Raw genomic sequence first — 22,487 nt, 5'->3', positions numbered from 1 at the left:
CTAGAATAGATTTTGTTGAGTAAAACAATTTATACGTTACACTGTCAATCCTTCATCGATTTGTACACGTGAGACAATGAGGCTGGAATTGTTCTTATCGATTTTTCACTTGCGGAAGATATTAGGGTCACTTACTTACTTTGCAGCCTTTGTCAAACCAATTGGATTTTGGCTGACTTTACGCAGCCCCCAATGATCTAGTATCTTCGACCACACAATATATCCGTCGATGCTCTTGTTCGGATGCCATTGACCACGTCTCACAACCATACATGACGATGGGTCGAACCACAGTTTTATAGAGTCGGAGCTTTGTTGCACATTAGGGACACTCAAGGCATAAAAATGGAAACTCACTCATTTTTCTTATCATTCGCTAGATATATTCATGCAAGAGGGTATAGCTATCCACCATGGATAGTAAGGGACTTGTAAAAAATCTTTAGATCTTTTTAAGAATTAGAAAATTGCTTTGGATCGAAACAGTGGCAGAAGCGTCTAGCTAATTTGATTTATCGCTTAATTATTCTCTGCTTTAATGGTTCGTCTGGTTATGATTTGATTGTTCGTTTATTGACTTCACTAACATTTTAAGGTCAATAACAAGTGCAGTCTGGACCACCGGCTTAACGGGACCTCTCAACGACGCGACGCCTTAAAGTATGCAAATACTCTTTGCAGGCTATACGTCATACGAGTCATTCAGTGTGTACATTGTACATCGATGTAGCAATCAAACACGCTGCAACTACCCAAATTATGAAGTTTAAGTGAGCCTTGGGACGTTACCAATGCGAAATAATCGCTTGGAAAATTCCATTTGAAATTGTCTGACAATGGAATCGATAATTTTGGTGGAAGACTGGTACGTAACCATTGAGGCAACCCGTCCGAGGTTTTGTGCATAGCGCCTTTGTTTTGTGTAGTACCGACCATTTGGAAAACCGAACCAAAAATTCTGTTTTAGTAGTTTTAGTAGAATCAAAAGCTCACATTGTACCGGGCGGGGTGAGCCTACGAAGGTTTCGTTTAGGCTTTATCTGGGCAGTATAATTAACACATAACTGACTGAAGTGATTTTAGAGGAAGTTTTCTCATAAAAGTGGGTTGAGATTCTGTGGATGCCCATGGTTCAAATAGAGCTTTTTTCTCTAACGATTTTTTTGTTTAAAAATCTGAAATTTAAATAGTCTTTACACTTTATCACTGGCCGAGGTCTGCAAACATACATTCCTCTTCTAGCCGATGGAGTGCCTAAAAATTTTGTGATGGATAAAATTTGCAAAAAAAATTATTTCCAAGTCCGACATCGCCCATCAAATCCACTCATTGTGAACGCAATGTGAAAACTCTAATTCAAATGTTTGATTCAATTTTATTCAAAATAAAGTTTCGTTTTACAATAAATAATTCGTTTGTTAGTCGACACATTGAATAGACTAAAACACTAAATCTAATAATGGTTTCGCTAATTAAATTTTAAAAAAAGACCCCACCCCTTCGCACCCAGAACTCTAAAATCCCGAATCGGAAACAATATGCTTCAAAATTTCACCAAATTGTACATTGAACATTTCGACTTTCAGTTAAACAATTACATTACCACCCAATCCCAACCAGCCAAAAACTTAACATAACACCGAGTCATAAAACAAAGTCTTCAACTCTCTCATATCAGCGTAACTTATTCAACTAAACGTTGTTCACTGACGAAAAATATCGGTAATTATCGTGTGTGTAGAAATACGGCTGTTCTGTTGTCGGACACAAAAACTTTTTCTTCGGCGATACCCAATTTAACGATTTCGAGCCCGGTGGCTCTAACAAGCTATTCCATAGTGTAACACCAGCCCATCTACATGTGCGGGCATATTAACCATCATACAATCAAAGTGGAAAAAGAAAAGTGAAAACTTACGCATTTCCCTTCTGGCTCATGTGGAAACAGTCGAACGCTAATAACGAGAAGTCATGGCTTGATGTTTCCGTGCTCAACTTGAAAAAAGGAAGAAAAATGTTTCTTGTGAGTTTCGGATTCAAATCGAATTCAGAAATCATTTACGTTCAGCCGACGCGAAAATGGTTGGTACATGACCGCAAATTCCTTCAATCCACGAAACTCTTTCATGCTGGCCACCTCTTCTTCGATGTCTTGCATTTTCCGTTGAATGACACTGTAACGTTCCTGTAACTCTTTCGTTTGGTTGTACAATCGGCCAACCCAACATGAACACTCTCCATGGTGCAGAATTTGGCACTGCAAAGGCTTCTTCTCGTATGTCACAACGGTTTCGACTAGTGGTACTGGCACAATATTTACGAATGTCCTAGATAAAACCAAAATTGTAACGACGTCTGTTCATCTTATTGATAGACTTTGTTACACTAACCTCGGCATATTATCTCTCATGTAACGCAGAGCTTTTATCAAACTATTTCGATGTTTCTCTGGTAAACTCTCTGGATCTTGCATCAAACAGATGAACGAACAAATGTCGTTGCCACCCATGCAGATCGTAACCATTTTCCAGTCCTTCTTAAAATTAATTCGTTTGTCCCGTTTTATTCGTCGGACCAAAGCTTTGGCCATGAATGGAATATCCGCTGACACGGCTCCTGAATTTCAGGACATTAATCAGAAATTGAACCAACTGGCAAAGCAAACGTTTAACAGTTACCGATTTCAGCCATGTTGAATTGAGTGTCCTCGTGGAATGGGTAGGCGTCGTTTCTCGAGTAACCCACCAGTTTTGGATTGTATTCCTTTAATATATTTGGCAATGTGGTAACATTTCTCCAGTTCCATTGACCTCCAATACTAAAAACAACATTTTCAATTTCCGTAAGTTGAACCGTAACCCTATAGCGTATTGACCGCGTAGTCCAAATCGAATCTTAGGAACCAACCTATTACCACTTGAACAATCCCAAAGTACAGATGAATCCCAAAAAACCTCGCAAATCCTTTAATTCCATCAGAATTCTAGAACAGGGAACACTGCAATTTTGGGAATTAACACACTGCCACCTTAATAATCCCAAGAGTTCAGAAGATAACCCAAAAAACCCTCAGAAATCCTTCAAATTGCATGAATTCTTGAACTGGGAAGATGATGGACCATGTGGGATGCTAGAATTTTGAGAGCCACCACCTCAATAGTACAATAAGTCCAGAAAGGAACCAAAAAAAATCTCAGAAGTCTTTCAAAATCCTAAGATTCTGCACGACACAGTTCCAAAATGTGTTCGAAGATTTTTCACAAAGCTGGCGACAAAACAGTCATTTTCTCCCCTCCGCTGAAATTTTGCTAGTCTTTGTTGTGAAAAAGATGGGCCCACCTCGGGGATCGGAAAGAAAGCTAGTAATTGGTGCAATCACTGCAAGCTTAGCGATCATCTCCACAGAATAGATCGGTCCATATCTGTTCTTGTGGCTTGGCACCTGAGGCTAGTGTACATATCCTTAGGGATTGTTTGTTCTATACCAATCTTCAGATGACAAGTGCATGAACGACTCTTATCGAAAACAGTGAACTAATAGAAGTAGTAAGGTTACGGAGTATGGAACAAAGGATTTTCTCACCCAATATGGCTGAGCCCGCCATTTTAGAGGAAAAAATGATTATTTTCTCATCTAAAAACGCCATTTTCACAACGCCTGAGCACTAAAAATGATATTCGTGATAGAACGGTAAATGTCATCTGTTATCAACAACTACGACGAAAAAAGCAATGAACTTTTCGAAATCCGTTTTTTTAAGCAGAAAGTATGGTAAAACAGGCGAAGTAAAAGATTCGATTAGTCAGATCAAAAGACGTTGTAGATTCGGTAATTGTTAAAAATGTTTGTCATTGTTGATGTGAAAGAGTGATACTTTGAGTTAGCGCTGCAGAATAAACTTTTTCTATCTAGAATTTTGTCTCATATTTCCGGAGTAGCGCTAGAGCAATGTTCATCTTATGCTGAAAGACTCCTTCAGCGAAGTCGATTCGTTGAAAAGATCTTTTAGAAAAGCTGCCATTGCACCAACGAAATTATGTTCAGTGTGAAAAGAATGTTACCTCCATGAAAGTCCCCTATTCTCCATAAACAAATCTTGGAATCTAGTCGATGTAGCTCCTGATGCGGCAGTTAACGAATCACCTATTGCAGCAATTACATCAATATCGCCTGTGTCGTTGAAATTTTGAATTAAATTAAATAATGTTTACGGGCAAACAGAGGGTCTGACATACCTGGTTTCAATCTGTGTACACTCGTTGGCACTCTCTTACTTCGCATTCCACGCAAATCGCATGGAAAGTTTTCGTTAGGTTCCTGCAAGAAATTGCCTCTAGTTTTGCGACTCGTCGATCCAACTAAACGAAAAGTAAAGTCTCTGAATGAATGGAAGAGCGATCTCATAAATCCACTGTCTAACATCGATGTCTCTTCAACAATATCCTTGGCGGTCAGCCGTTGTATGCACAACAGAATGGTAGCTGTTAGCAGCAATTGTTTTACTTTGTTAGTCATTTTTGTAGCACTTTGTTTTCGGTAGCACAAAGTTTATCCGCGTAGTCATTTAACGATTTCGCTGTGGCGTTCCACACAAATACTTGGAGTTGACCTGAAAATATGGATTTTTTGTTGAGAATTTGGAGAAGCCAATTGGTTAATTGGGATTTGTAATTTAACAATGAGCTGTCGAGTATACTTTAGTAAATGGAGTATTGTGACCCAAATAGATCTGGAGGTAATCCATTCTATGTTTCTGCTTATAGAACTCCGAAAGCGAACAGGTCTTAGCGGAATCTTAGTTTTCGTAGGAACTCACAACGTTCAAAACATTATTGACACGGTTATTTCCTGACCATGTCAGTCAAACACTCTCTTACAACTAGTACAATGCTCAGTACCATGCTTCAGACGCTACTTTAAGAGTACAGCTAACTAATTTTCAGTCAGATCAGTAATATTCGCGCAGATTTTACTGAAGTCAATTCATTTGCAGGAGAATGTTTCTGTTGCAAGCCTCGAAACCACTTACAATGACGTTTGTCAATAACTCCCGCAAGAAAGGTATTTTTAGTAGCTATCGAATGACATCAAGCTTGACGATATTAGTCTATGCAACTGAACTGAAAGCAGAAGTCATAAAATATCATAGCAAGATGGGGCTCGTTTGAAAGACACTGAAATTGCCTTTCAATTGATACTAAGCACGACAAAATTCGTGGACGGTCTGACAAATGTTGTTTTCGTATTTTCGAAACATTTTTTTATTTTGTGGCAGTGCAACCGCCGTGACACGAGAAGTATCAGATCGGACTATACCTATAAGTGCAAACCGATATGGGTGCAAAATATGAACTTTCACAAACGCTTCAAACTCTTTTTTCACTAAAATAGGTGAGAGAGGAGCATGAAGCGTCACCTCGGGGAAGATAGAAAATTCGCAGCCCTGCGAGAAAACGATTGCTTTTTTGCAAACTCGATTTCAATATCTCTACCATTATTCGAATTTTAATTGAGGTAATTTCGCCTTCTATCTTTGCGAATATCGAATTGAAGTGAGGTGAACATGTGAATTATGCGAGAGAATGAATAAATGTAGAGAGTCGTCAACAAAACTCAATTTTCTCTCCGTTACGTATGAGTGTTTAAAACACGTGTTTTCTCGTTGGAAGCATGAAAAAGTTATGTGTCAACTAGAGAAGAAAAGTTGGAAAATGCATTTCGATTTCCAGAGTGTTGTTTGTGACTAGGGCTATAAATCACCTGAAATGCGATTTTTAACTGTTTTCCAAGTTAAACTTAACGTTTTGTACAACAAAGGCTTCCTAAGTCTTAGCGGAGAGGAGAAAATGACTATTTCTCGCCTGTGTTGTGAAAAACAATTTTCATGCGTGCATTGTGTTTCGCCTTAATTTCTTCCCTCAACAGACCATTAGAAAATTGTGTTTTCTTGACGACTGGATTCGATTTGTCACTTTGTTTATGGTTTCGAAGATGGTATGCCGAATCGATATTTTCGTTTCGAGGAGAATAACGGTAAATCACACCTCGTACATATAAAAAACGTTGAGCTCACCTCTGAGGGAAATAGGAAATTCAAACTTGCTCTGACCGCAAACATCGATCTTGTTGAAATTTTCAATTTTCTAACCTCGGTAAACAAATAACTATTTCCTGAGGACTAAAGAAACCCCAAACAATGTGTGATTTTCTGTGGCAATGGTTTTCCCTTCGAGTGTCTTTCTCTTCGAAAAAAGCGAGCGAATTATGACGATGTTACTCATGGTGATGGTTTTCATTCATATTATTGTCAGACATTCGCAAATAAAAATTTAGACCGTCAATGAACTCTAATACTATGTTGATCAACATGTCGTGTAGCAAGGACGAGACCGTAAAACAAAACCACATCCATCGACACCTCACAGCACCTATAAACTCTGTGCAATGATCCCATTGAAAAATATGTGCCAAAGAAATTTTTTTTGTCAATATTATAAAGCAGCCTGTGTGTGTGCATGTACATAATAAAAGATACGATCAAGTATGTTCATAAAAATTTATTAGTTATGCACATTAACGTTTAGTCCATAAACACAACACCACACTGACCATGAGTCTGTCTGTATGACGTACATATATTACACGAACCTAAATTATTTCGTATCATTGGTCCGTTCTTAATTTGTTTTTATATTTATCACCGAAAAACAAATTTATTGCTGGTTGTGTCTATACCTTTAATTTTAAGAAAGTTTTGGCAGAATTAACATTGAGATCAAATTTTTCGTTGTTTGTTGTATAAATACCTGCCGTGCATTTCAATAAAATGAATTAAATGTATTCTGGGAACATTTTACAATCATTTTGCATAATATTTTAGTGTTGTTGATGATTGTTCAATTTCAAAATGTAGGATACACAACAACGGTTCCGAATTAATTGACTGCTAACACTCGAAAAGTTCTATATGTTAATTCTCACTTACAGGCTCTCTCACACAAACTTTTTAACTCAATTTCATACATACAGCAGCGTCATTTCCACAACTGAACATATATATAACTCAAACTCACGAATATGTGATGCAAAACGTCAACGAGTATTTTAGCGCTTTTCGGAGTTGTAAAAGCTGTTATTATGCAGCATGCCAAATAAGGATTGAAACATGCTAATTGTATGTGATTATTGTACGGGTAATTATATATGATGTCCGGAAAACGGATTGACTTGCAGATGTAGAGTCATTTAACAGATTGCTTGAAATTTTCGGAGTTACAGAATCGTTGGATTATGTTAAACAAATTGACGTTTAGAAAATGTGTAACAAACGACCGACATTTTCAGTTGACCAGCCACGATGTATAGGTCCACATTTAAACACAATTAATCGAAAAATAACCATACTATCGCGGAGTTTACGTTAAAACTAAAAAAATAATTTGAATTCGAATCGAGTTAAACTTGAAATTAAAGACAAAAAATTTGTATCGATTTAAGAGAAAAAAAAGCCGAAAATATTCCGACCAAGCGGTTCCATGCCGTTGAACCTGTGTATATAATAATCTCACAGAAATTCATACCATAACAAACCCACTATCTCATTCAGTTGTGTAATTTTGTATTTTGTTTTGATTTACCTTCTACAATAAAAATTAATTTTTTTTTTCTTGCTCCCAAGACTGATCGTTTGGTCTGTGTGTGTCGGTTTGGTATACGTTTCGGTGTTCAACGTAACTGGTAATCCGAATGCATCGACATTCAAAGAAGTAGAGTACAAAATAATGACCGATTGGTTACCATGTTTCTATGTCAAGGTCATTATCACTTTTTTTATGATCACCACCTTTTTTTTCAGCTGCATTGTGTTATTTAATGGGAGATGAGATTATATGATGGCGATATTATTATGGTTTTAATAAAAATAAAATTGGAATTTTGAATTTAAATAATTAATTAGAAAATGAACCGTTAATGGGAGAAGTGTGTTTGCATTTATGAATGTGCACAATTGGGTAGGAAGGTATTTTCGATATGTTTGAACTTTTGAATGGAATATTAAATGCGGAAGTGAGAGAGTTTATGTTTTGTTATTCACCACAATTACATTGACTGCGTAATTGGGTGGAAATGGTTTAGGTGATTGATTCCAATTGTTCATTTCGATGAGAAATCAGCGTAAAGATTGGGAAATGAATTTCTTTCGGAGACAGTTTTGGTTGAGATTTATTTCGATTTCTGACTTTATTTTAAAACCACAATTGTCATTACAAAATCCATTTTTACAAGTGGCTATGTCATCCGATGTTGATGTCGACGACAAAGGTTACATTCGAAAGGTAATCAGTGACAAAATGTTTGTTGAAACAAATGAAGTAAAAGATTTTCTGTCAATTAATACAAAATAATAACAGACTAGTAGCGAGTGATTGTCATGCTGTGATACACTCATTCATTGTCTTTCTGATCTGGTAGACATTTTGCTTTAAAGACTGACGAATTTTTAGAGAATTTAGTAAAATTTTAATAATTTGTTAGAATGCTAAACCTCTATTTCCAGTCAATTTTAAAGATCAAAACGAATTTAATTTATCACATCACACCTTTACCAAATCCTCAACGCTTGAAAAAAGAATGATCAAAGTGCTCGTTCTTCCCCGATCACTTTTGTTTGTGAATGCCCTTTAAATTCGACTTTAAAGAATTCACTGTCGCGATACTGTGTCTTTCTTATTCCGAAGATGGTCGAATAAAAGAAATTCTGTGTGTGACATGGTGTTTTCTGAGTTATTATCGACAGATGTGCGTTCTGCTTTAAATACTGGTAAATCAGGACAAAAATTGGTTCTTAGTGTTTCGAAGCGCAGCAGCTAGAAGCAGGATATAATTTCCCCATGGACTATGTCTCGTCAATACGACAAACTTTGCTTAACACAGAAGTTTCCACTTGCCATCCAGATTTTAAATGGCCACTTTAGTTTCAACTCACCACTCAGATTTCAGTTCGTCACTCAGATTTCAATTCAACGCTCGGATTTCAACTCATCACTTAGATTTCAATTCACCACTGGAATTTAACCGCATAGCCGGTCATTTTACCGCTCAGTTTTGACATTTACCACTCAGACATCAACTCACCACTCAGATTTCAACTCGCCACTCTTATTTCAACTATACACTCAGATTCCGACTACCACCCAGATTTTAACTCACCGCTCAAATTTAAATCGTCATTTAAATTTCAACTCACCACTCAGAATTCAACTCATCACTGGAATTCTAACTCGCCACTCGAATTCAAACTCACCACTCAGATTCCAACTCACCACTCAGATTTCAATTCAACACTAGGATCTCAACTCAACACTCTTTCAACTTCACCACTCAGATTTCAATTCAACACTCGGATCTCAACTCAACACTCTTTCAACTCACCAATCAGTATTCAACTGTACATTACATTATATCGATGCGTTCTGCTGAACTTTGAACAAATAAGACTCTTGGTCGAAAGATTTAAAATGTTCATTTTGATATTCTTAAAACATCGGAGAATTATGTAATTTTGAAAATTTACCTAAATTTTCAATTTTATTTATTGAAGCTGCTTGAAGACACCGCTAATGACACCGACTCAAAAAATTATTTATTTATTTTTCGTTGAAAATATTAATTGCACACTTTACACATTTAGAAACACTTAGGTCATTAATACCCATAAATGAATGCATAAATCTATCCACACAAGTCGATAAAAAAAAACATCACTTAACTCTTCATTAAATTATCGTAATGATTACCATCCTTCAAACATGTTCAACAAACAAATTCAATCTTCAAACTAACCATTCTGCATCACCGATCGATACAAATCTAGTGAAGAGCCTCAAAGCAGCGCATAACTTTTACCATTGAACATTGAACATTTTTGTGTATAATTTTTTCGTATGTATCTCTGGCTGTACATCATTATCATCATCATCATCATCAAAGTCGTCATCGTCGTTCATCCGGAATTATTTAATTTTTCTTAAATGTAAACCGAAAAACATTCTCTACCGTATATTATACACGCTGACGACCATCGATCTCTTTTACTATATTTAAATTCATTAATGAATGATGTATCAATAAATTACCATGGACATCAATATGTATAGACGTAGGTACTATATATATGTACAATATTCTATGCAATGCATACCACATATTATAGATAGATGGATGGATGCATGATACTGTTTTTCAAGTAAATATTTCTATTGTTAACCTGTAACCGATTCGAAGATCAAACGCCATAAATTTTATGTTTGCAAATGTTTTTCTTTTAAATGTGAAGAATACATAGCATCGTCATTTTAATGAAATTTAATATTTTATGCCCATATTTTAGCAGTGCTCAATAGTTCAATAGTGGCAAGTATAATAGAAAAATAGTTATGTGAAGTGCAACGTGCATCTTCGAAAACGGTTGCGTAATAATTTCTGGTATTTTATGAACAATTAATCGTTTGGAAAAATTCTTTGTTTTTTCGTATGGATTATGACGGTTCATAATATCAATTCGTATATTATATGCCATATTATATGTTACACAAACAGCTGTGCCTCTGGGTTTGTCTTCCATATAAATAATAATAATAAAAGAAAGAAAGAAAAAAATTCGTTGGAAAAAGTTCAGAATTATCATAAATAATGTATAAGCGTTTTTCCATCATTGCATTTCCTGCATGAACTTTTGCTGGAACGCTACCAGGGCCGGTTATCCGCCAAGGTGAGGACAGTTATGCACACATTTAACTCATATGTTATCGACTGAGGCCGAGCAAAGACAAACAATAAACTCTGGCTGGTGCGGTTTTATATATAAAAATCCTTGATCAAACATTGAAGTAACAGATGTTGTATCGTGAAAATATGTTGAACAAAATAAGTAGTAGATTCAATAATTAGGTGATGTACAGACGGCAACAGAAATGTTACGGACAGGATAATAAGGTGACATTATTAATTTAATGCGAAAATTGGGACGAAGCAGTTAAACGTCAACGTTTGTGAATTTTGAAAGTCAGAAAATCACTAAAATTCGAAAAAACGTTCTCAGGATTTTAGATAAATTCTCTGAATTTTTCCCCAACTCTGTATTCGCTATTGTCTCCATAATTTTGTGTTATTTAAAAATATAACAGGTTATGGGCACAGAGAACGCGAATAATGATACTGGAATGCTACGATCGGAATCAGTTGCATGGAAGTAATGACTATCGAGGAAGTTGCGATATAGTCAAGTCGATAAGGGCAAACGTTTACCAAAATCAGTTGCTCAAACAGCACTTAAATACTTCTAAAAGTATTGTAAAAAGAAGAGACATACATTTTTATTCAAAATTTTTTTGTCTCTTCTTGTTAGAAAAAGTTTAGAAGAATTTTAAGTGCTGTTTGAGCAACTGATTTTGGTAAACGTTTGTCCTTATCGACTAGACTAATAGCTACAATCGGTGGAATTTAGAATTGATCATGGGGAACAGAAGAAATCATGGAATTTGAATTAGCTACATAATCTGGTATCTGAAACTGATCATGGAAGAACGGAATCGGTGATGGAAACCGAAGTCAGTTTAGTATTAGTTTTAACTGAAGTCATCATGGCAGAATAGAATTTATCGTGGATACCAAAGCGATCATTGCTGAATTGAAATAACCGTGGAAAACAAGGTGATTATAGCAGGAGCAAGTTAATGCGGAAAGGTTGATTTAAATGGTTGTATGCCGATATTGAGCCTCTCTGACAAATTCTGAAATTCCAAGGTTACGAAGCTAATTCTCTTTGTTACGAATCGAATTTGAATTTTCCACCAGTTCGTTTTTCGCAGCGCCCTGTGCAATTACCCAGTATCTCCCGATGCTAATGCGGCACCGAACACACTACTAATGTAATTACAGAAAAGTGAATATTAAATGTGGATGCATATAGGGTCACAAAGTAGATGTACGCGCCAATTTTGTGCAAATATTGCATTATTAACACGACAAACAAAGATTTATTTGTTTGACGACAAGTCGCAGACTGAAACGAAACCATTTCATTGAGTAAATAAGTAAAAGTTTTTCGGATGATTCACTATACTGAAAAGGAAACGTTCAAAACTGAAGCGATCGAGTCACAGACGTATTTTTTCTGTTGCAAAGTTGTTCCCAGAAAAAAGAGTTTCGGTAAGAATTAGTCATTAGTGGCAAGGCAAATGTATTTTACTTTAAATGTTAATTGAACTTATCTTTATTCCTAATTGTTCAATGGGCCTTTAACTGGTGTGTTTTACCACTCTGACGAACGTATTGTTTGTCTGCTGCAGGCATTTCGCATTTTTTACTTTTACTTAACAACAAACCTTTAACATAAAATGTCATTTGAGATTTTAATGTCCAATTTAGTCATTAAAATATTTGACTTGAACGTACACATAATATAGTTTGAGCTTTGGCAGCACGTATACCCATTTCATTTAAATTTGAATATTTACTAATAACTCCAACTAATGTCCAACTTTTTGTGTGTTCTGTTATTATCCTAATATTGACCTTACATTCAATCTATACCATCGAACAGTCGAAACTATAACAAAAAGTCTAATTCGCCAACATTTTTAACTTTTTAAATATTTTGACACGATTTTTAATTGTATGCATAGCACGCATCTCGTTTGGATGGCATTGCACGTATTTATCATAATGTTGTATTGTGACGTTCATTTTACCAAAAAATTATATTCGAAAATATTTTAAGGTGTAGCCTTTGACTCGTTGTTATAGCATTCCTAAAAATTGTCATACAATTTTCTCGGATCGGATTTAACAGCTTAATGAAAGTAGAACAAACGAAAAATTTGATGTTCCCTTTGTCATTGTGATAGTTTTAAAATCTCGTTTAAGTTAATATGAAACCGCAAAAAAATAATAATTTGAAAAAAGGGAGGTGCGGCCAGATGAACGCCGTATACAGTCACAATGGCATTGTTTGAGCAAAAAATTTAAATTCACGAGGAAAGAAGAATTGCGTAATAAATGGCAATTTCCAACGGGGAGTTTGCAGTTCCACTGCTGTTGTTGTAACAGACTACCAATAATAATTAGTATTATCGATCGCATGGTATCTGGTTGTCGAATACAACGGCCAAAGTAAGTGGTGTGGATCGACAATATTTCTTTATGTACACTACTCTCGGGACTACTATAATTTTCAAAATATTTTTATCCGTCAACTTGACGTCACGTCAAAAATCAAATTTTCACTAAAAGCTACAGTTGGAGGCAGTGAAATTTCAGCATCAATTTGCTGCAGCTGTTTTTCAGGTGTTTCAGACAAGTATAAACAGTTTTGATTGTATGTGTGGGTCAGATGAAAAACAGCTGAAGGAAATTTCATGCTGAAATTTCCCTGCATCTGACTGTAGTTTCACTCGTTAAAAAAAATCCAATAGTATTTTACATGACTAGGGATAAAAAGATGAAAAGTATAGTTTTCGTGTGAATTTTGTTGATCCGAGGCGAAGCCGAGGTCAATAAACACACGAAAACGAGACTTTTCAGTTTTTATCCCGAGTTATGTAATGGATTTTACATGCTGAGGGCGTCGAAAGTAGTGCTTGAAACATGAAAAGTACGGTTTTCGACGCATGTAGCATGTAAAAATATTTTCATGCGACAGAAATAAATTTTCCACAAAAAGTATTTTCCCACATTACAAGAATGTTTCCCCGTATAAAGAATGTATTAACGACGCAAACGGACAAAAAATACCGATTCAAATAACGCATGAAAATGAAGAAGAAGAAAAAACGCTAGTTCTTCCTGACTTTTCCAAGTATGCCAAGTTTCAAGTCTCTTGGACTTTTCTTCTAGGCGCCTATTAGTCCGGGTTCTTATGTGATCCTGCGCGATTTAGAACTTTTTTAATTTTTGACGACGGGATATGATTGGGGGGCGAACTTTTCCGAACTAAATTTTTGTCTTGGGTGTTTTGAACCGGTAAATAACGGTAAAAACCGGTTATAGTGTAAAACTAAAAAGTGGAATATCTCCGTCAAAACTGAATATTTTTTGATGGTTCCGTCGTCAAAAATCAAAAAAGTCCTAAATCGTGCAGAGCCATTTTTTCGACATAAGAAACCAGACTATATAGCAAGACAAACATTAAACTTTATTATTATAGATTCAACTTCAAAATAATGGAGTTACAGATGCCTCACAAGCAATAGAATAGAATCAACTCACAACTGCATCAGGTAACTTTGTTTCCAGGTAACGTACAAATCTATGCCACAGGTTGTTTTTCAACTGTTTTATGACTGTTTAACTTGACTAACACAAGAGAGTTCTTAGTCAAGAGAGAGGTCTTAGTCAAGATTCGTTAAGCCGCGTCAAAGCCCTCGAAAAATGACCTGATGATCTCATCTTTATGATGCGCGTAAATTGTAAAGTAAAAAAACACATTGTGGGAACTCATCAGGGACGTCAATGAGTGTAGATAAAGTTTCCTGTGACAGGTAAGAATCACAACGGTCAAAAGACATGACAAGTACTAATACTAAATTACTGAATTTCTGCTTAAAATTAGTTTTGGAACAAATCTGTTTCATTACACCTCATAGCCAGTAAGAGGCAAAAATTTAGTTTTTCGCCTAATTTGGAGCAGACATCCTTTATTTTCTATTGTCTCAAACGTAAGCCTGCAGCAAATTTTTTCTGTGCATGGAAATATTCGAGTATAGGAACTGAGTATCAAAACAATTCAATGGATCATTCATCGTGAATTGTGACACTACCCATGCGTACTATTGCAAATCTGAGACCAGTAGCAATCAGGGGAAGCATTTTTGTTGTTGTCTTAGTTGCGTTTCGGATGCAGATGAAGAGCTAGAAGCTCACCGAAATAATTCGTTTTTTACCAATATTTTTAACTGCTCTTATCTCAGGGGGGATGAATTCTAGGCACAATAAGACCCTATTTGTCCTAAAAGGTCATACAATTACCTTTCGAATGACGCCATACACAACTTTTTACGTTACATGCACAGTGGAAGACAAGAGACCCTACGGCTAGTCATCTGCTATCGACAACGACGACAACTATAAGATATGGGCAATGCTCTCTGATTGTATAGAAAATTCATTTTACATTAAATGAAGTAAAAGAGTTTGTTTTAAAATCGTTTCAACTGTGGAAGTAGTAGATTTAATGTTGAAATTAAGATATGCGACCAAACGATCCCTTTTACTGTGTTTAATATCCACTTTCTCACTGATTTAAATTGAACAACACATTAAAAAAATGGTTCTAGTCAGTTTCTGTACAAAACAATGGTTTTGCATTCGAGATTGCATTCATTTACCATTTTTTTTGTGAAAACATTTCTGTTCTAAATTATATTGTACAATCTACGTCGTGGGTTAATTAAAATTTCTGTCGAAGTATAGGCAAACGTACCAGAACATAATTAAAATTAAATTAATTAGCTAATCAACGTACGTGTCTAACGGTTAACACAGGAAAATCTACACACGAATTTCAAAGATTGAAACGAAACCAAATCAACGCATTTCTTAATAGTCAAGTGGATAATGAAAAAAATGAGATACAACAACCACACAATGAGAGTTGTGTCTGGTGTTTGCCGTACATTATATGTTGTAGACAGACATATATCATAATGTAATTTACAATTAAAATTCATCAATGCAAATAAACTGCAATAATACGGTTGTAAAAGCGCACATAATATTACATAAAATTTGTTTTTTGTTTTAACCCAAATTGCTTTAATAAAAGCAAGTTATAACATTCCACCGAATACAATAGCGGCAAAACACAACATGTACTGACCAAAATAGTCAAATGAAATTATAATCCCAGAGAGAAATTATTTATTTTTTTATGACAACTGAATGACAATTAGGCACTTGGGAATATTCATTCCACACTTGGGATGTGGTAATGAGTCGATCACTTACCGATTCGATAATTTTTTTTTATCGATTGTTAATTATGCTCACAAATGAATCGGTAAATTAATTATTATTAACACAACACATCGCCAGCCACATAACTTTGGTTTAATCAAATCAATTTCATTATTGTTCAATTTGCCAATTACAATTCGATGCAAAACAATCTTAACGACTAAATTAAGTGTGTCACACCACTGAGTTCTTTGCCTCACTAAAACCAGTCTACAGTTTTATCCGAAATTTCAATGATAATCCTTTCACTATATCCAAGAAAAACAAATATTAACTGACCATGTGTGTCCGCGAACGCTTTGGCCGCATAGGACTTCAAACACACTTGTGAACTGAGGAAAACTTTAATCGCAACTGATAGTGCCGGTGTTGTACCTCGCAAATATACCAACTTATGTTGAGCACATCAAACTTACCAGTTTTTATTTACGCAATTTTTTGTTTCGTGTGTAAATCGTCTTATAGAGAGAGATTAAAGCTTATGTATTATTATGTATAGCGGATATGTTTGCGCGGATGACTGTTTTATACTCCAATTGAGAATGTGTATCATGCAATTTGTTTTTTATTATTTATATTCATTGAAATGTTCATGTTCAATTTTTATATTTCACGGCGCGGCGATGACATTGAAATCAAAAGTAAGATAAAAAAAAGCGAAATGAAAACAAAAATATCCGAAAAGCATTTTATGGTGTAAAACTAACTGGTGTTATTGTTCTATTGTGCGGCTGACAAATTTTTCAAAACCGATTAACATTGGAAATTTTACAACTCAATTTTTTTTAGTGCTCTCCAGAACTTTTTTTTTGTTCGTTTGTTTGTTCGCTCAACAACAACATTTCCATTGTTTCGTAGATTTATTTAAATTCATGAAGTCGATTCTCGATTCTCGATGACACGTGGTTAATAAAAAAAAAACGATTTTATTGACGTTCCCTTCAGGATTTAATTTTTTTTAAATTTTTGTTCAAAGTAATACCATGACCTAGAACGACATGATTCATTTTATAACTTGGAGATTTTCGTGATTTGATAAGTTTAAACATTAAATTCATTCAGATGACAATGTCGATTTTTTAGAAGAATTCATTTTATGTTAATCACACCGTACTTGGCGTCTTATTTTGGTTAATAATTCTAATCTGCTATGCACGGTCCAATGTTATTTTTCTTTTGTTATTTAGAAAAAAATCAGGATTTCTGGCTTAAGACATTGTTCATTGCATACAATGGTTGTCAATTCGGTGTTTTTCCATCTATTACTGTGCTTTTTTCAGTAGATTGGTTCTAAGAATTCTCGTAAAAATTGTATTTGCTCAGTTCCTGGTACAAATTGGTACTAATGGTATGGTACTGCCCGGCAAGAAGCTATTTACGGAGTTTAAAATAAGTCGCGTTATGAAAGTTTTACTTTTGTTTTGGCTCCCTTGATGGTATGACTATATAAAAAGGTATAATTAACATCCTAAACATTGGTCATCTGTTTCTCACTCTCGCCACACATAAAAGTTTCCGATTAAAATTTTAGGTCCGTGTGAGATTACTTTACGAGTTTGTAGGGATTAAAGAACGTATTTTAATCCAATGGTAATTCATATGAGTGAAGATTCTCCGGGTGGTGTGTTGTAGGTCCCGGGTTCAAATCTCGTCAGTGCTCTATACAACTGTCAGAAATTTTTCATTTCAGATAAATACAAAAATGCCTCACCACACGTAGACGTCTGCCCATCTAAAAAAAATAATTTTAAAGTAATTCCCGATGGATCAAATTATAATTGAAAAAAAGATTTGATCTCGTAGACTTCACTATCATCTGTTAACGAAAGCTACGAAAAAGTGGGTAATGAAGTCTGTTTAATGTGGTTTAGCAAAATGAATGTCAAAACTAAAGAAGTAAAAGATTTTGTATACAACAGAGTAAATAAACGATTTTGACTCTTTGCACTATGGTCCCATAGTTTCGAAGGCTAAACCAACGAAAAGGAAATTCGAAGCTTTGATCTTTTCCAATTACATGCCACCTCTTGCTGCTGAGCTGCCTGTCTTATATGACCCATGCAAATATGACGGCGCAAGTGTGTCATCCCATAAACATTCCCTAGGAATTACGTTTACACAGAAACTACGATTCCGTAGGATCTAACAAATTACTAAAATTAAATAAAAGAATTAAAGCATTGTGTCACTGTGATTAGTAGGGTCAGTGTGATCAGGATTATCAGTGAGATAAGGGTATCGGGGAATCTGGCACACGGTGCCAAAAGAACGCACCTTTAAACTACGTAAAAGGTGAACTCGCATACGCAAGTTGGTTGCTGCAAATGCTTTTTAGCCATGTCATCGACTTAATAACTCCTTTTACAAAATTTTAGTATTGAAATGCGTTGTTTTAGCACCGTGTGCCAAATTACCCAACGCTGAGATAAGATTTTAGGAGTGTCAGTGAATAGTAGTGTCAGTGTGATTAGGAGTGTCAATGTGATTAGGAGTGTCAATGTGATTAGGAGTGTCAGTGATATTAGGAGTGTCAGTGAGATTAGGAGTATCAATGTGATTTGGAGTGTTAGTGAGATTAGGAGTTTCAGTGAGATTAGGATTGTCAGTAAGATTAGGAGTGTCAGTGAGATTAGGAGTGTCAGTGTGATTAGGAATGTCACTGTTTTTGGTTGAATATAATAAAATTGAAATGAATTCTTATAATAAATTGATTGACCGTACGTCACAACCAAAATTGAGAGAAAATTTTTTTATTTTTCTTCTTCTTCTTCTTCTTAATCAGCCCGTTGATATCCACTGCTGCATGTAGGCTCCCCTTTTGTCTTCCATTCCGAACGATCCATTGCATTGTCATTTGCTGCCATCATTCGCTTGATCGAGTTCTTTCATCTTTCTGGTGGTCTGCCCATTGGCCGTGTCATTATGGTGGTCTCCAATACATTATGGTTTGGTCCAACGTTCGTCTGTCATTTTCGCAATGTGTCCTGCCCACTTCAGAGATGATATCCTTTCCATCACGTCTACGACTTCCGTTTGTTGGCGAATCCACTAATTCGTCATTTTAGCTCTAAGCGAAGTCCCAAGCATACTCCGTTCCAGTGCCTATATTCGAGAAAATAATTTCACGAAATTTCTCAAATTTTCACAAATTTGCGAAAATCGCGAAAATTTGAGAAAATTCGGGAAAATATTTTCGCGAATTTAGGCACTGCTCCATTCCATTTCCCTTTGTGCTACTCTGAGCTTTTTCTAGGTTGCTTTCGTTAGTCCCTTTTCAGACTATTGTTCATTTTGCTTTTCAAAATCTTCCTAAGTTTTCCGTACGCTGCCCATCCAAGATCAATCCTTCATTCGAAGAATAAATGACGGACAAACAATGAAGAGATAAGACACGACGAAATAGTTAAGTTCATTTTATTGAAATTTTTGTTGATTTTTCAAGTTCATTCGTAATATTTGTTGAACGTGTGTAGAATTTGGTCGGTGTAGGGCTGTGTAGCCAATTGTTTTTCTTAGATCTGACCGTTCAATGATGTTATTTCGTAACAATTAATCAACCTCATCTGTGCGTGAATAATTTGATTTATTCTTACAGCCGAGTCAATCGCTAGAAATTCAACATTTAACTGAAATTATGAAATTTGTAATGGTAATGCATCTTAAAGCATCGTGACATTTAGAAAAAAAAATGTTTTAAACTCCGTAAACGTCTGGTGATATTTGTAGACCGTAGTTTGGCACAAAATCAAGATACGTATAGGATATTATTTAGTCATACTAGTAACGATAGGGAGGAAGAGACAACGAGACTGAAGATTAAATTGTAACAAATCAAAGAAGTCATCTGTAGCAATAAAACATTTTTATTAATGAAAAGCAAAGATTTTTCCCTTTCAACAAAACTTTATTGTACACAGTTGAACCGCATAATATTCCAGATGAGATCACAGAAACTGTCGTTATTATTTCTGTCGTCTGTGTCTGCGAGCTTTTTAATGTTTACGAGCACTATATAATAGTGATATGTTTTTTTGGTCTACTGTAGGTAGTTGGAAATACTTTTTTGTTCGACAGGGAAGAGAACAATTATACTTCGTCTCGGTGCAAATTAAGTGGCCAAAGATTTGTTTTGTTAAATTAGATCATAAAAACGCGACTCAACTTTCGACGCACTTGTTAAAGCCTTGACTTCAAAATGCCTTGTCATTTATCTTAGCAGAGGTGCTTAACTACATAACAAATATTGTTTTGCTTTATATATAAACATAAGTAATGATGTTGTGTGTAAAAAGGCACATAGATCATTCACTATGGTTCTCATGGCACAATGACATGTTTTACGCGCTTTATGCATTAATTCATTAATTATGAGGAATTCATTTGCTATCCCACATTAGGATAGAGATGTTATTCTTTTAAATTTCCTGTAAATATATATATATATATATATCCGATGTGTGTTTAACCTGTGAACCTGTCACATACCCCTATTCATCTGTTATCGATAACGAACATAAAAATAATGACAAGGTCTGGGTAATGTGATCCTTCATATAGTAAAATGAATGTTAAAAAAATTGAAGTACAAGATTTTAAATCAACCGATTAAAAATACTTTGATCGTTGGAAGTCATAGACCCGATACTGGTCATTATGCTTGCCGTCTGTAACAGATTAACAACAGATTTGAACTTTTATCACACAAAAAAATCATAAAAGACCACACATAGCTGGCTTAGTAGCGGTAATAGCTATTTTCATAACTAGGTAGTAAATGGTTTTTTTTTGCGCACTAGATTTGAGATTGGCAATACTAGCGAAGCGAGTGTTAAGAACAAGACTTTATCTAGTACACTTAGTGGTACCAATCCTCTATGAAATCAGGCTATTAACCATTTGTGCCTACATTTAGCTTTGGCTTCGCTGACTGGGACTATGCGTCAAAAATCTGTTCAAAATATCCAAGTTCGAATCCACTATCTGTTAGCCTTGAAGAAATTAATCTATGCATTTCTTGGAAAGAAAATCTTTTACTCACCGCGAGTCATTTGCTATAGACAACGACGCTGAAAATGGGCAATGAGCTCTCCATGGTTTTATTAAGTAGTAGTAGCAAGTAGCAAACGATGAGCAAAAACAATTGAAGTAACAGAATAAGTTTCAACAATTGAAGTAACAGATTTAATGATTATGTCTCGTCATTTGGGAACATTAAATTGAACTTGATATTGTAAACTCACGGTTTTAAAAGTGAGTTGGTGAAATTTGCGTTGATGGGATCGACATTTTTGCTTCGTTTTCTATTGTAATCCAAAATCGCCGAAAAACTACTTACAGTGGAAGTGTGACGCAAGACCTTTTGTTCGCTTACAAAGAGAACTGATATCGGTAGGGGGTGACGCTTACAGCTTCGACACCCAAAAAGTAATGCGTACCAAATGGCAGTTGATGAGGAATGAATGATTTCAACAATGCTGTTAAAAATACCACATCTATTAGGCTATGACCACAGTGGCAAGGAAACGACGAACATCTATGAAGTAGATTATACCCCTTTGCATGTGTAGCGAATCACAAATGATATGAAAGTAAACATTCATATCATTTCATCACAAGATCTGCTAACACATGTGGGTTTGCTTTATGAATAAAAAAAAACAAGAATGAAGCGAAAGTAATTCGAGAACTTCGCTCCACCTATAAGTAACTGTCATCTAAAGACTATCATTGGGCAAATAACCGAAGCACCACCAACATAGATGACAAATTGCTGCTCTCATCTGGCTCTTCCTCGCACCCGAATTGAACTAGCTGAACTGACCATGATTGCAATTAGTTCAATCATTCTGACGAATTCGACACTTCTGTTGGTTCACAAATTAACAACTTAATGTTAACACCCAGACAATATTTCGTTTTTTTAGCTCAAACAGCAAAAAATGCAATAAAACGAATGTGTGAAAATGTCTATGGATTATTAGGAATGTGAGGCTAATATTTACTAAGTAAATTTTACTTCCTTTCTTCAGTTTTGACCTTAAACTTAGACCATACCAATAAAATGCGAAATTGTCAAAATATTTCGCTCAATTCTGTACACAGTTTTTTCTACTCATTTAATGAGTTTGCTAGGTTCGCCTGTTGTTAAACAAAATATTATTAAAGGTGCAACGTCGAGGTGTTTGAATGTTTATATTAATCGAATGTTGGTTTTTCATTGATTAACAGATAGCGTTCCTTCCGCCCACCGGTTAGCGCAGCGACATCTTTTATCATTTTTCGGATTCTAGACTCTATCGATTCAGGATACAGCAGTTCCGTTCACTATTTAAATACAGGGTCATACAATAATTAAGCTTTTCACATTAACTCTGGAAAGAATATTCAAGAAATTGGATTGTAATCATCCTCGTTTCGCGGACGATACACTACTCATAGCAGCCAATCTTGTTTTAACTACAAACAACGATCA

The 22,487-nt window shown here is 35.4% G+C and overlaps 1 protein-coding gene and 1 long non-coding RNA gene across 3 annotated transcripts in view; one reads left to right on the top strand and one right to left on the bottom strand.

Annotated features, from left to right (window-relative positions):
* The window catches only part of LOC119072287, a 381,328-nt gene that overhangs the window by 319,934 nt on the left and 38,907 nt on the right, over nucleotides 1–22,487 (top strand). The window lies entirely within an intron of this gene.
* LOC119072258 (phospholipase B1, membrane-associated-like) lies at nucleotides 1,368–16,358 on the bottom strand. Of its 2 annotated transcripts, none has more exons than XM_037177447.1 (8): nucleotides 16,295–16,358; nucleotides 4,237–4,610; nucleotides 4,063–4,171; nucleotides 2,679–2,818; nucleotides 2,391–2,616; nucleotides 2,063–2,327; nucleotides 1,919–1,995; nucleotides 1,368–1,855 (listed from the first exon to the last, which is right to left on the bottom strand). In XM_037177447.1, exons 2-8 carry the CDS (start codon nucleotides 4,514–4,516, stop codon nucleotides 1,693–1,695), a joined length of 1,260 nt encoding a protein of 419 aa, XP_037033342.1. In that variant the 5' UTR covers nucleotides 4,517–4,610; nucleotides 16,295–16,358; the 3' UTR covers nucleotides 1,368–1,692. The 2 variants fall into 2 exon arrangements, with proteins under 2 accessions (XP_037033342.1, XP_037033341.1); XM_037177446.1 differs by having other exon boundaries at nucleotides 16,007–16,352.

Source organism: Bradysia coprophila (genome assembly GCF_014529535.1).
Source record: "Bradysia coprophila strain Holo2 chromosome IV unlocalized genomic scaffold, BU_Bcop_v1 contig_81, whole genome shotgun sequence".
NCBI classification, from domain to species: domain Eukaryota; kingdom Metazoa; phylum Arthropoda; class Insecta; order Diptera; family Sciaridae; genus Bradysia; species Bradysia coprophila.
This window is presented reverse-complemented; position numbering and strand designations above follow the sequence as displayed.

What these genes read in the sequence shown, in the direction of transcription:
- LOC119072258 (XM_037177447.1), bottom strand. Translation starts at nt 4,516, where the DNA reads ATGACTAACAAAGTAAAACAATTGCTGCTAACAGCTACCATTCTGTTG. An exon ending in AATAGGGGACTTTCATGGAG is followed by an intron (nt 2,819 to 4,062) that starts GTAACATTCTTT and finishes TGTTGTTTTTAG; the next exon opens with TATTGGAGGTCAATGGAACT. An exon ending in ATTCAACATGGCTGAAATCG is followed by an intron (nt 2,617 to 2,678) that starts GTAACTGTTAAA and finishes CCTGAAATTCAG; the next exon opens with GAGCCGTGTCAGCGGATATT.